This window comes from Lethenteron reissneri, chromosome 19, assembly GCF_015708825.2.
Source record: "Lethenteron reissneri isolate LAM-NWPU_2019-01 chromosome 19, ASM1570882v1, whole genome shotgun sequence".
Taxonomy (NCBI): Eukaryota; Metazoa; Chordata; class Hyperoartia; order Petromyzontiformes; family Petromyzontidae; genus Lethenteron; species Lethenteron reissneri.
In genome coordinates, this window is record NC_083797.1 from 1,102,626 (window position 1) to 1,117,938 (window position 15,313).

Here is a 15,313-nt window from a genome sequence, read left to right on the forward strand (position 1 = left end):
GGGAGGGGAGAGGGGGGTGGGTGCAGTGGGAAGAGGAGGAGGGGGGGGCGTCGGGAGGAGGAGGGAGCGGCGGAGGGGAGGGAGGGGAGGGGTGGAGGGTGGGGAGGGAGGGGAGGGGTGGAGGGTGGGGAGGGAGGGGGGGAGGGAGGGGTGGAGGGTGGGGATCAAACAGAAACTCGCTCCGCCACGCGCTCCGCACACGCGGCCAGACTCTCACGCCAGCGCGCACTCGCCACTACTCACCACGACTCACCACTACTCACCACGATTCACCACGACTCTCCACGACTCTCCACTCACCACTACTAACCACCCTCTACTACTCACCACTCTTCACGCTCAGCGCTCCTCACCACTCTTCACGCTCACCCACCGTTCACACTCAAAACTCACCGCTTACACTCCTCAACGGCGGCTCTGGCAGATGTAGAGGGGTGGTCGTGGGCTCGCTCGCTCGAGAGGCAGAGCGAGCGATAAGAGAGAGTGCAGTAGGAGAGATAGAGCGCGCGCAGAGAGAGAGAGGGGAGTACAAGAGGCACCTCGAGTAAGAACCGGTGTGGACGGAGGAGAGGCGACACGGGGCGAGACGCCGATCTCGGGGCCGGGACGCGCCACTCGGGGCCGCGCCGCGCCGCCGCCGCCGCCGCGATGGAGCGCGGCGTGGCCGAGGTGCTGATGATGAGCGAGCGGAAGAGCGCCGCGTTCGGACCGCGGGCCCTGCAGCAGCTCCAGACGGGGCCCGCGGGGCCGCGAGAAGCCGCCGGGGGTGGCGGCGTCGTGGGCCACTTCCGAGGCCTCGGAGAAGCGACTGCAGCCGTGGCAGCGGCCGCGGTGTGGAACTCTTCGGGTCGACTTCACGGCTACCACCGCGACTCAGGCTCGGCGCTGCACCACCACGGCCACCACCACCACCACCACCCTCACCACCACAACCTCCTCCTCCAGGGCGGCGGCGGCGTCGGCGGTGGAGGAGGAGGAGGGGGAGGGCCCTCGGCGCACGAAAGCAGCGGGGAGGGCACCGCGGACGATGACAGCGACCGCTCGGAGAGCGCCGAGGCTGGGAGCGGCGGGGGAGACCCGGGGCTCGGAGCTCCGGGCTCGAGCCTCGTGGGGGTGACGGTGGCCGGCGCGGCCCCGGGGGCTCTGGCGGCAGCCGCGGCCGCCGCGTGCAAAGTCCGCGGCGCCCTGAGCCGCAAGAACAAGGAGCAGAGGGCGCTGCGCTTGAGCATCAACGCGCGCGAAAGGAGGCGCATGCACGACCTGAACGACGCGCTGGACGACCTGCGGGCCGTGATCCCGTACGCGCACAGCCCCTCGGTGCGCAAACTCTCCAAGATCGCCACGCTGCTGCTGGCCAAGAACTACATCCTCATGCAGGCGCAGGCGCTCGAGGAGATGCGTCGCCTCGTCCTCTACCTCAACCAGGGCCAGCCCGTGCCGGCCTCGGCAGTGGCGCTGCAGCCGGCGACTCTCGCCACGGGCCTGGGACCCGCGCTCGTTCCGCCGTCGCTCGGCGCGTACGACCAGGCGGCCTTCGGCTTCCAGGCGTCGGCCGCGGCGGCGGTGGCAGCCGCGGCCGCTGTGGCAGCGACCACGGGGGGAGGGGGAGGAGGACGCGATAAGTGCGGCTGCTCGGGGTTTCACGGCAGCGGCTGCAAACACTGCGACGACAGTTCGTGAGGTGTCGCGGGGAGGAGGAGGAGGTGGTGGTGGCCACCGCCGCCACCGCCACGTGGTGTATTGATTGATTGGTGGAACTTGGAATGAGCGTGGGACTCGGCACTGAACTGTGGAGTTGTAGAGACAAAGAGGCTGGCGGTGGTGGTGGCGGTGAGACCGCAGAGAGAGAGGGGGAGGGAGCTGTGGTGAGCCTTCGACACTTTACCCTGATGGCCTCGACGTGCACGTAGCCTGGCACAACGCGCTGTGGTGACGTCTCCGCCACTTTGTGGCGAATGACGGCGGCTGTTTGTTGTCATTGTTGTTGTTGTTGCTGAGTGTGTGTGCCTGGTGAGATGTGTTGTGGTGAGGATGGTGGTGAGGATGGTGGGTTATTACACTGGGGGGTGAGGATACGGCGATGATGAGCCGTGGTGCGTGGTGGTGTCAGTGGTGAACCCCTGTCGCTGGAGTCGAGGATGATGGGGTGAGGGGTTGTGAGTAGAGACGGTGGGGTTGGTGATGATTGTGTCTGTGTGCCGGGGAAGGACAACAAACTAAACACACAAAGAAGCATTTCTGAAAAAATTGATTGATGATGATGATGGAATGATGCCGAGTTGAGTGTCGAGTGACGGGGTGTGGTGAGTTAGCGATGCTGGTGAGCTGTGAGCTGTGTCTGCGGTGAGCCATGCTGGTGAGCTGTCAGCTGTGTCTGCGGTGAGCGATGGTGGTGAGCTGTCAGCTGTGTCTGTGGTAAGCCATGCTGGTGAGCTGTGTCTGCGGTGAGCCATGATGCTGGCCACGCCACGATGACGCCAAGACAACTCGGCGCCGCGAACTCCGCCTCCTCCGATGTTTGCACGGCAGTGGATGCGACGTGGGCTCGGGTCCGGGACCGCGATGATGATGATGTGATGATATTATTAACATCATGTTACCACAATAACGATGGTGGTGACGATGGTGGTGGTGCTGCTGATGTCTAAACTGCGATCTGTTTCGGCACGAGATCGAGCGGACTGCTCATGGCCTCTTGCTGCTGTGTTCCAATTTTCCACGCGTCACGCGAATAACACGCACACGTACAGACACACGTGCAGACACACAGGTACAGACACACACGTGCAGACACACACGTGCAGACACACACGTGCAGACACACACGTGCAGACACACGTACAGACACACGTGCAGACACATACAGACACACACGTACAGACACAGGTACAGACACACGTACAGACACACACGTACAGGTACAGACACGTACAGACACACACAGGTACAGACACACACGTACAAACACACACGTACAGACACACATACAGACACACACGGGTACAGACACACACGTACAGACACACAGGTACAGACACACAGGTACAGACACACATACAGACACACACGTACAGACACGCGTATAGACACACACAGGTACAGACACACAGGTACAGACACACACGTGCTGACACACACGTGCTGACACACGTACAGACACACACGTGCTCTACAAAGACAAAGATTCCCCCGTATAGCCTTATCAGACTGTTGGGGCAAGTAATGTTAGTGAGCAGCACCTATGAAGGCCGGCACGGCACACGAGGGGGTGGGTGGCCAACACCACGCCCGGCCGCCTTTGTCTCCGCAGTGGCGATGTTTTACACACCGCACCAGGTACTCATTCGAGGCTGAGTCGACCTAGGGGAGGCCCAGGACCGGTTCATATAATCGTCACTGGTGTTGACCGTGAGCAGGAATCGAACTCGGGTCACCGGGTTAGTAGCGCAGACAACACACACAACACACACGGACACCACACAATACACTCACAGGATACACACAGACAACACGCACACACGCACCACGTATTAATGTATTACGCTTGATTGACAGAACTTGAATAATAAAATTAAGTCTAAATTACACAAAGCCCCGTGAAGCTCTCCTGAATATCTCTCACCGTATCACCATGATCTATCCACTGCGAGATGGAGGCCTCATTTCCAGCTGATTTTGCATCTCCGCTTCACCCCCCACCCCCCATTACCCCTCCCCCTCTCCATCCTTTAGCTGCCGCTCCGTCCTTAGTCTCGACCCCTCCAGCCGTCACGTGCCCCGCGCGAGCGCGCACCCATTGCTCTGAGCGGCCAAATGGGATTTCCTCGTGAGTCGCCCCAAACCCAAACCCCCGCACCGACTCATCCTCATCGCGACCCCCACGGGCGCCTAGGCGGGCAGGCCGGAGTGGGTGTGTGTCCCTAGGCGGGCAGGCCGGAGTGGGTGTGTGTCCCTAGGCGGGCAGGCCGGAGTGGGTGTGTGTCCCCTAGGCGGGCAGGCCGGAGTGGGTGTGTGTCCCTAGGCGGGCAGGCCGGAGTGGGTGTGTGTCCCCTAGGCGGGCAGGCCGGAGTGGGTGTGTGTCCCCTGCATGTGTCGTCATGTGTCGTGTCCACTTTCCTCTCCGTCTTGTCGCGCTCACGTGGCTCAAGCAGTGGCCGCGTCTTTCTGCCACCAATCTCTTTCGACGTCGTCACGAGCCGTTCTCTGTGTGAGGGTCGTCCTCTCGCTCCGTTTCCTTCACGTTTTTTTTCAGAAAAACAACACCTTTCGTGTTCCTGGTGCGCTCCATCCTACCACGTGTGTGTGTGTGCGTGTGTACCGAAATCGATTCAGGTTCGGTTAACGACGCCCTGCGACGTTGAAGCCCGTGACGTTGCAAGCTAAGCAGGTTTCGAGGCTGCCTCGTGATTGGATGAGTGAGCACCTCGCTGCGCAACACGTGGTGCAGGCTGCGGGTCTCCGTCGTTCAATCAGAATCAGATTATATGAGCAACGCAGAGGCATCAATGATTGTACTGCACGGATATGGCCCCCTACACTTTCTACGCTTGCCGACTCGTACCCACCAAACGTTGTGAAGTATGGTCAAATACCCATGGTAGTTGATCTCATTGTAGTCCACGAGTTGATCTGATGGAAGTTGATCTCATGGAAATTGATCTCATGGTAATTGATCTCATGGAAGTTGATCTCATGGTAGATCATCTCCTGGTCGTCTAAACTAAACTATGTTTACGTCGCCAGGGTAGTGTCCACTACGCTGCTGTGTAGCACTTTCTTCAGAAGGGAGCTGGCGATCACACATGATAGCTCAACCAAGTGGGGCTGATCACACATGATAGCTCAACCAAGTGGGGCTGATCACAAATGATAGCTCAACCAAGTGGGGCTGATCATCACCGTCGCGTGTACATCTGTAGCAGCAGCCAAAGTACACTAAGCGCCGTGATGTTGCTTCGAAATGTGGAAGGAAAAAACCGGAGGACTCGAGAAAAACAATCCACGACGGGGAGAGAGAGAGACACGCACACTCCAATTATACAGCAGGCGTCAGGGTCGTGATGGAACCCACGACCTCCTGTATACCAGGCGAGGGAGTTGACATCTCCTAGCCACCGTGATGATGATGAGAGAGAGACACGCAAATTCCAATTATACAGCAGGCATCGTCAGGGTTGTGATGGAACCCACGACCTCCTGTATACCAGGCGAGGTAGTTAACATCTCCTAGCCACCGTGATGATGATGAGAGAGAGAGACACGCAAACTCCAATTATACAGCAGGCGTCAGGGTCGGGATGGAACCCACGACTTCCTGTATACCAGGCGAGGTAGTTGACATCTCCTAGCCACCGTGATGATGATGAGAGAGAGAGAGACACGCAAATTCCAATTATACAGCAGGCATCGTCAGGGTCGTGATGGAAGCCACGACCTCCTGTATACCAGGCGAGGTAGTTAACATCACCTAGCCACCGTGATGATGATGAGAGAGAGAGACACGCAAACTCAAATTATACAGCAGGAGTCAGGGTCGTGATGGAACCCACGACCTCCTGTATACCAAGCGAGGGAGTTGACATCTCCTAGCCACCGTGATGATGATGAGAGAGAGGGACGCAAACTCCAATTATACAGCAGCAGGCATCGTCAGGGTCGTGATGGAACCCACGACCTCCTGTATACCAGGCGAGGGAGTTGACATCTCCTAGCCACCGTGATGATGAGAGAGAGATACGCACACACTCCAATTATACAGCAGGCGTCAGGGTCGTGATGGAAGCCACGACCTCCTGTATACCAGGCGAGGTAGTTGACATCTCCTAGCCACCGTGATGATGATGAGAGAGAGGGACGCAAACTCCAATTATACAGCAGCAGGCATCGTCAGGGTCGTGATGGAACCCACGACCTCCTGTATACCAGGCGAGGGAGTTGACATCTCCTAGCCACCGTGATGATGAGAGAGAGATACGCACACACTCCAATTATACAGCAGGCGTCAGGGTCGTGATGGAAGCCACGACCTCCTGCATACCAGGCGAGGTAGTTGAAATCTCCTAGCCACCGTGGCGCAGACGTGGACGGTTCCACAGTGAGACTGCCAGGCCACAGCCCACGCCGACTGAATCACACGGCCAACGCGGGAGGGGCTGACTTGGAATCCCCAATCGGCCTCCCCGCCTCTTCCACACTCGTTTCAGGCGACGCTTGTCGCATCAATCACCCTCAGATTGGCCGCTTTGAGACATTTGAAACCGCTAAAGCGATGCCAGTGGGGGTGGTGCCGACTAAGGGATATATCCAGTCACAGTGAAGCTTTTTGGGTCAGAGCGCCGTAAGTACAAATGTGTCGTGACCCTCCACCACCCGACACAGCCGGCAATGTTTGTCACGTAAATAAACAACGCGACAATGAGTTTACTACTTCAGCCCACCGGTGTGCTGGAGAGTAAATCCACAACATTCACAATGCGGGCATCGTGACGTGTCGCTGGTAAGTAGATCAACCAGCAGCATGGCCCGATTAGCCAGAATAGTGAAGCAATCCGCCTGTTTATGATCTTACATCGCGCAGCAAGACGACCTCATCACTGGGCCCATCAGGTGCGGAGATCAGAGGTGGGGGAGGAGGGGGGGGGTTATTGTAATTATATAATAGATTAGTAATAATTTAATTACTCTCCAACACACCGGTGGGCTGGAGAGTAAACTAATTGTCGCGTCGTTTACGTGACAAACCTTGCCGGCTGTGTCGGGTGGTGGAGGGTCACGACACATTTATACTTGCGACGATCTAACCCCAAACACTTTTATGCTGAATAACATTGGTGGCGAAAGCTTCCTTACGTGTTAAACTGATATACACAATGTACATACACACACAGTATGCATATACACACAATGTATACATACACAGCATGTACATACACACATTATGTATATACACACAATGTATACATACACGGCATGTACATACACACATTATGTATATATACACAATGTATACATACACGGCATGTACATACACACATTGTGTATATACACACAATGTATACATACACAGCATGTACATACACATATTGTGTATATACACAATGTATACATACACGGCATGTACATACACACATTATGTATACATACACAATGTATACATACACGGCATGTACATACACACATTATGCATATACACAATGTATACATACACAGCATGTACATACACACATTATGTATATATACACAATGTATACATACACGGCATGTACATACACACATTATGCATATACACACAATGTATACATACACCGCATGTACATACACACATTATGTATATACACACAATGTATACATACACCGCATGTACATACACACATTATGTATATACACACAATGTATACATACACAGCATGTACATACACACATTGTGTATATACACACAATGTATACATACACGGCATGTACATACACACATTGTGTATATACACAATGTATACATACACAGCATGTACATACACACATTGTGTATATACACACAATGTATACATACACAATGTATATATATACACATTGTGTATACACACATTATGTATACATACACAATGTATATATACATTGTGTGTGTATTGGTCACGGACGAATTGCTCCATATCCTGGGGATATACCCATCCCACCTGCATGTACACCCGTGTCTGTGTGTGTACACACCCGTGTGTGTGTGTGTACACACCCGTGTGTGTGTACACACCTGTGCCTGTGTGTATGTGTGTGTACACACCCGTGTGTGTGTGTACGTACCGTGTGTGTACGTACACACCCGTGTGTGTGTACGTACACACACACACCTGTGTGTGTGTGTATGTGTACACACACGGCCGACACGTGACCCACTCACCATCATCATCAACATCATCATCAGCAGCAGTCTTCTTGATTACGCGTGACCATTAGTAAGCCGTGTACGGCTATCGTGTCTTAATAGACTCCAATGGGACCCGTTCAATTATTAAAAACGTGCAAAAGAACGAGCCGTAATTACGCAAATCTGTCATACAATGCATCATTAAGTGTAATTAGATGTGTGCTTAATTTAGAATCTCCGGACATGTGCGTGGTGGTGGTGCTGTAGGGGAGCGGTGAGCGCTACGCCTCGACGCTAGGAACCCGGCGACCCGAGAGTTGTTCCCGCTCAGGGCCGCCGACAGCGGAGACGATGATTTAAACCGGGTCCGGGCCTCCCCTAGGTCGACTCACCCTCAAATGAGTATCTGGTGCGGTGTGTAAACGTCGCCATTGGGGAGACAAAGGCGGCCGGGCGGGTGCTGGCCACCCACCCCCTCGTGTGCCGTGCCGGCCTTCATAGGTTCTCGCGAACAGCACTTGCCCCAACAGTCCGTTAAAGTTATACGGGTGATCTTTGTCTTTGTATGTATGTGCGAAGGGAGTGGTGGCGCAGTGGTTAGTGAACCTGTTATAGAGACCCATAGAGATCCAGAGACTCGTGTAGAACCATAGAGGCCCATACTCTACGTATGATTGTTTAACTTTTTTCGCACCGTACGTAGCCGGCCACGCTAATCGAAGGTACGGAAAAAGGACAACGAACTAAACTCCAAAAGCGGTTCTAATGAACTATCACAATCTCACCCCACCCCGCACATACCCATCGCTTTAAACCAACTCAAGCCTCTCCGTAAACCACGTGACTTGTGTGGCCCCTCCCCCACTTTGAGCCCCTCCCCCTTCTCGACCCCGCCCACTGTGAAAACAGACGCTGGTCTTGCGTGCGTCCACAATGCGCGCCGTGTGTGGAGGGCATGGACACGAAGATAACCTGCAGGGTACACGGCCAGAACTCGGGCGGGTAAAGGTCAAGACAGGAGTTAAACATAGCTCACGATTGTGGTTGTCTTGTTGGCGAAGGAAAAGCGTTGTTTTATGGTCTGGGAGCTGAACAGTGGCAAAAGCCTCACTCACTCACCCACTCACTCACTCACTGGCCTACTCAGCCACTCACTCACCCACTCACTCACCCACTCATCCACTTACTCACCCACTGACCTTCTCACCCACTTAACCACTCACCCACTCACTCCCCCACTCACTCCCCCACTCACTCACCCACTCACTCACTCACCCACTCACTCACCCACTGATCCACTCACCCACTCATCCACTCACTCACCACTGACCTACTCACCCACTCACCCACTCACCCACTCACCCACTCACTCACTCACCCACTGACCCACTCACCCACTCACTGACCTGCCCACACACCCACGCACTCACCCACAAGATAAACAGCTCTATCGACGAAGACTGTCTGTTCACCAAAGGCACAAAGGCTTCTTCCACAATCTGGCAGCTGCAGTGCCAGAAGCCCCGATCGCGTTAGGAACAGAGGCTTGACCTCGGAGTCCTTAGAAGAAGGCGGTCCTAAGATCTCATGGAGACGGAGCAACGAATTGGACTCGTGCGCTGCATGAGTGTGGGAGTGGGCTGCGTCTCGCGGGAGCCAAGGGGGAGCGAGAGAGCGAGAGCAGTGGGCGCTGCAGGAGGAGGCCGCGTACTCAGGTGGCAGACGACGAGAGCTCTGCGTGGACACGTGACGAGCTGCCGTCGGAGGCCAGAGGACTGCGCGGAGTGCTGGGTGCAGATGCAGCACTTGTCGTACTTTTATAAAATTACATAGAAACAGGGGGGACATAGAGAGAGAGAGAGTAGGGCGATTGATTTTGTTGCACAATGGGAAAACACGTAAAATATTTTATTTTAAAAGGTGGTGGGGGGGGGGGGGGGTGAGCACATAAAGCAAAGCGATGGAAAAAACAAAAAAAACGAAATGATGAACGAAGCCAAGTGCCGACTAAACCGACCATCTTCTTGTTTCTTCTGATCAGGGCGCGGTATTCATCCAGTCATCAAGCAGTGGATCGATCGTGACTGCTGCTGCTGATGCTGCTGCTGATGCTGCTGCTGATGCTGCCGCTGATGGTGCCGCTGATGGTGCCTGTGATGATGCTGCTGCTGATGCTGCTGCTGATGCTGCCGCTGATGCTGCCGGTGATGATGCTGGTGATGATGCTTCTGCTGGTGATGATGCTGCTGATGATGATGACTGCTGCTGCTGATGTTGCTTCTACTGGTGATGGCGCTGCTGCTGCTGCTGATGATCCTGCTGTTGCTGATGATAACCGCTGCTCCTGATGATGATTATAGTGCTGCTGCTGATGCTGTCAATGCAGCTGCTGATTGTGCTCCTGATGCCGCTGGCGATGCTCCTGCTGCTGACGGTGAAAAGCGCCGAGGAGTGGACACGTGGTAGACTCCGCGGAGTGGACACGTGGTAGGCGCCGGCTGTTGAGTGGAAGATCGCGGCGCGTGGGACGGCGCGCGAACGAGATGAAGTATGACCGTAATTACAGCCATTAGATGAACACGCCTCTAATTAATACCTCGGCGAGAGAGGAGCAGGCACGGAGGGGGTGGGGGGGAGACGGAGGGAGGGGCGTTCGTGTCTGAAGCGTAATGCGCATTGTTTAACGTCGCCGTGTGTAGATGCGTGCGTGTGTGTGTGGTGGGCCTCCCCTAGGTTGACTCAGACGCAATTAAGAACCTGGTGCGGTGTGTAGTAAACATCGCAACGAGGGAGACAAAGGCGGCCGGGGGTGGTGTTGGCCACCCGCTCCCTCGCGTGCCGTCCCGGCCTTCACAGGTGCTGCTCGCCAACAGCACTTGCCCCCGCAGCCTGTGAAGGCTACACGGGGGACTTCTTGAAGTGGGGAGCGGTGGTGAAGTGCCTCGTGCCGATCGATGTGGAGGCATCGCCACGTGTGGCGTACGCGCCTTCGTCGCGACAACTCGAGAACGGCACTTGCCCCAACAGTCGCATGGGGGCTATACGGGGGATCTTTGTCTCTGCGTTTGGAGGTTCGTGAAGGACCCTGCTGCTCCTACAACAGCGGAGGGCAGAGGGGTGACGCTCACAACAACGAGCGGAGCGCCGGGCGGATAAAACGCAGCGAGGTGGGCAGTGGGGAGGGGCACAGCAGGTGGCTCCGCCACTTGTCTCACTCGGTCACCCCACGGCGGCATTCGCTGGGTCTGTCTCGTGACCGCCTGTCAAAAACTCAACTCAACATTGGCAAGTTCAGCAGTGAAACGACAAACAATTATCACAGAGAGACATCAGAAAGCAATGGAAGAGGTGGAGCCTTTAGATGTTTCACCAACACTCCTATAGACATCCACCACCCCTCCTATACACATCCACCACCACTCCTATAGACATTCACCACTCTAGACATTCACCACTCCCATAGACACCCACCACTCCTATACACATCCACCACCACTCCCATAGACATCCACCACCCCTCCCATAGACATCCACCACCCCTCCCATAGACATCCACCACTCCTCCCATAGACATCCACTCCTCCTATAGACATCCACCCGTGCAGTCATTACATCACTCACCTCCCCACATCACTCACCACCCACATCACTCACCCACCCACCCACCCACTCACCCACTCACTCACTCACCCACTCACTCACCCACTCACTCACTCACCCACCCACGTCACTCACCACCCACGTCACTCACCCACCCACCCACTCACCCACTCACTCACCCACTCACTCACCCACTCACTCACTCACTCACCCACCCACCCACCCACGTCACTCACCACCCACTCACCCACTCACTCACCCACCCACCCACGTCACTCACCACCCACATCCCTCACCTCCAAACTCGAGATGATCCACAGTGCCCATACACTATTTGACTTGAGCACACACAAAGACAAAGATCCCCCATACAGCCTGAACAGACCGTTGGGGCAAGTGCTGTTAGCGAGTGGCACCTACGAAGGCCGGCACGGCACAAGAGGCGGTGCGCGGTGTGGACAGCACCTCGCTTGGCCGCCTTTGTCTCCCCCCCCACCCGCCGCTGATGTGTTCACACACCGCACCAGCATACTAATGTTTAAGGCCGAGTCGACCTAAGGAGGTGAAGGAGCGGTGCCAGATATTGTCGGTCTTGTTGGTGAGCGGGAATTATCCAACTCTGGTTTTGGCCCTTGGGTTCGTAGCGCTAACCACTGCGCCACCGCTCCCCACACACATTTACATTGGGGGGGGGGTTGGCAGGGAAAGTGCCTGAGGGTGCGGGCCCTGTAGGGAGACCCGGGGGGGGGCGTGGGGGGCCCACGCGCGGCGCTCGGCTCCGTCTGTCGCGCGCGGCGTGCGCCAAGTCGACTCGGCCGCTCGCGGCGGCGGCGGCAGGAAAACCCGGGACGGAGTCTCGTGACCGCGCCTCGGTATTATAGAGGAGACGGGGTTGGTGATTGAACGGTAACCGTTAACCGTTTCAGGGATTTGATTAACCGGTTACGGTTGCCGTTACTGCCAGCAGCATCAACAATAACGACAACAACATCAACAACAACCGATGTTAAACGATCGTAGTTGGGAGTGATGGTGGAACCCTGCGGCTCCAGTTGGCACCCCGACACAGCCTCGCGTCAACAGACAGCGGATCGCTGAACCCATCTGTGCGTAGCTCTGGTGGTGCGGTGTGCAGGCCTCCCAGCCGAGTGGCAGGACCCTCCTGCAGACGCCACTCGAGACTCTTCGGCGCTTTGCGTGGGTGAATGAGTGATTTCGATTGCACTATTAGACTCGTTTTAGATATCCGTTTCAAAGATTCGATCCTTTACAAAGCACGCAGTCTCTCCTGACAATGAGTCTTAATGTGATTAGCGCCTGGCCTGCAGAGCGCGCATTAATTACGTGATTAGGGGAGAAGGGGGAGGGGGGTGATTGATGTTCTGTGGTCTACCCTAGGGCACCCCCAGCGGCAGCTACCTCGCCTGGTATGCAGAAGGTCGTGGGTTCGATCCCGACCCTGACGATGCCTGCTGCTGTGTATGTGGAGTTTGCGTGTCTCTCTCTCATCATCATCATCACGGTGGCTAGGATATGTTAACTACCTCGCCTGGTATGCAGGAGGTCGTGGGTTCGATCCCGACCCTGACGATGCCTGCTGCTGTATATTTGGAGTTTGCGGTGTCTCTCTCTCATCATCATCATCACGGGGGCTAGGAGATGTTAACTACCTCGCCTGGTATGCAGGACGTCGTGGGTTCGATCCCGACCCTGACGATGCCTGCTGCTGTATATGTGGAGTTTGTGGTGTCTCTCTTTCATCATCATCATCACGGTGGCTAGGAGATGTTAACTACCTCGCCTGGTATGCAGGAGGTCGTGGGTTCGAACCCGACCCTGACGATGCCTGCTGCTGCATATGTGGAGTTTGCGGTGTCTCTCTCTCATCATCATCATCACGGTGGCTAGGAGATGTTAACTACCACTCATCCCTCCAATCAACGTCGTCGTCATCGGGAACGACCGACACCGTCACACCTCGCCATGTCGACACTTCACGAGCAGGGGGCACCTCCCGTGGCAGCTGCCCCTGTGCGGCACGCGGCCACGCAGCGCCTGGCCTGCCGCAGTCTGCAGGGCAGGGGGCGACCATTCCTGCTGCTCCTGCTGCTGCTGCTGCTCCTGCTGCTGCTGCTCCTGCTGCTGCTGCTCCTGCTGCTCCTGCTGCTCCTGCTGCTGCTGCTGCTCCTGCTGCTACTGCTGCTGTGTAACCCCACTTGAGCGATTTGCTGATCGTGTTTCGAATTTGCCAATTGTTGGACCGTGCTCACTCTCGCCAATGACGTCAGGGAGTCTTTAACGTCCACTGTGAGTGACGCAGGCGGCGCGTAGCAGCAGCAGCAGTCGCAGCAGTAGCATCACTACCGCGGTCAGTATCACACCGCGGTATTAATCAGGGCGGCCGCTAGAAAAACCGAACCGCGAACTTCTCCCACGAGCTGCGAGCGCGGCGCTCCCGCGGGGAGCCCCGTGACGGCCCCTCGCTGGGCGAGACCCTCACGCGCAGCGCGCAGCGAGGCGACACAGACGCAGCCACGAGTCCAGGGCCCGTGGTCGCCGTGGGGCACCAGCAGCGTCCCCGCTGCCCTGTAGCCACCCTGCAGTAGTAGCACGTGGGTGGTGGGCGCGCGCCTGCCTGCCTGCGTCTCTGTTCCGCGCGTCTCTCTCCCTGTGTGTCACCTCTCTGTGTGTGTGTCTGTCTCTCTGTGTCTCTCTGTGTCTGTCTCTCCGTGTGTGTCTCTCTGTGTGTGTCTGTCTCTGTGTGTGTCTCTCTGTGTGTGTCTGTCTCTTTGTGTGTGTCTCTCTCTCTGTGTACTACCTCTCTGTGTGTCTGTCTCTGTGTGTGTGTATCTGTGTGTGTGTGTCTCTGTGTGTCAGTCTCTCTGTGTGTGTCTCTCTCTCCCTGTGTGTTACCTCTCTGTGTGTCTCTCTGTGTGTCTCTCTGTGTATGTCTGTGTGTGTCTCTCTCTCCCTGTGTGTTACCTCTCTGTGTGTCTCTCTGTGTGTCTCTCTATGTATGTGTGTCTCTGTGTGTGTGTCTCTCTCTCTGTGTTACCTCTCTGTGTCTGTGTCTGTCTCGCTGTGTGTCTGTCTCTCTGTGTGTGTGTCTCTGTGTGTGTGTCTCTCTCTCTCTCTCTGCATTACCTCTCTGTGTGTCTGTCTCTCTGTGTGTGTCTCTCTGTGTGTGTGTTTCTGTGTGTGTGTGTCTCTCTCTCTGTATTACCTCTCTGTGTGTCTGTCTCTCTCTCTCTCGACTATACAACTCCAGAGCTTCCTCGTCCACGTGTAGACCACTCCATCCCACTCTACCCCCACCCCCCCTTCACATTCACTCGCTCAATTCAGCGACGGGTACCTGACCCCTATCACCCCCCACCCTCCCCCACCCCCACCCAATTTGCATCGACACAGAGAGGACAGAGAATGGCAACGGGGGCTGCTAATGGAGAATTAAACGGTTGAGTTTGCGCTCTCAAAGGAGGCCGAGGAAGGAGGGGTGGGGGTACGAGGGGCGGGGTTGGGTGGGAGGTGGGGGCCGGAGCTGGGAGGGGTCGAGGTTAATGGGGGAGCTGCTAATATAAGAAGAAGTGAAACTCCCACCACAATAGAGCAAGAGAGAGAGAGCGCGCGCGCGAGAGAGACAGCGCGAGAGAAAGGGAGAGAATGAGAGAGAGATAATGGATGGAGAGTCGGGGACTCTCTTAATGTTCAACAGATGGCTTTGAGAGTTCATCCAAGCGGCGGGGTGGACTGCCGTGGGGACTGGACTGGGGGGGTGTGGAGTGGAGTGGAATAATCCATGGAATACGCTTGATTTATGAAACGTTGTGCAGTGAGTGTGACGACGCGTCAACA

General features: G+C 55.9%; 1 protein-coding gene across 1 annotated transcript; it reads left to right on the forward strand.

Annotated features, from left to right (window-relative positions):
- The first annotated feature begins 211 nt into the window (after nucleotides 1-211).
- Nucleotides 212-3,547, forward strand: LOC133344125 (class E basic helix-loop-helix protein 22-like). The gene has a single exon (XM_061554111.1). It carries the CDS (start codon nucleotides 649-651, stop codon nucleotides 1,678-1,680), a length of 1,032 nt encoding a protein of 343 aa, XP_061410095.1. The 5' UTR covers nucleotides 212-648; the 3' UTR covers nucleotides 1,681-3,547.
- The last annotated feature ends 11,766 nt before the right edge of the window (nucleotides 3,548-15,313 follow it).

What these genes read in the sequence shown, in the direction of transcription:
- LOC133344125 (XM_061554111.1), top strand. Translation starts at nt 649, where the DNA reads ATGGAGCGCGGCGTGGCCGAGGTGCTGATGATGAGCGAGCGGAAGAGC.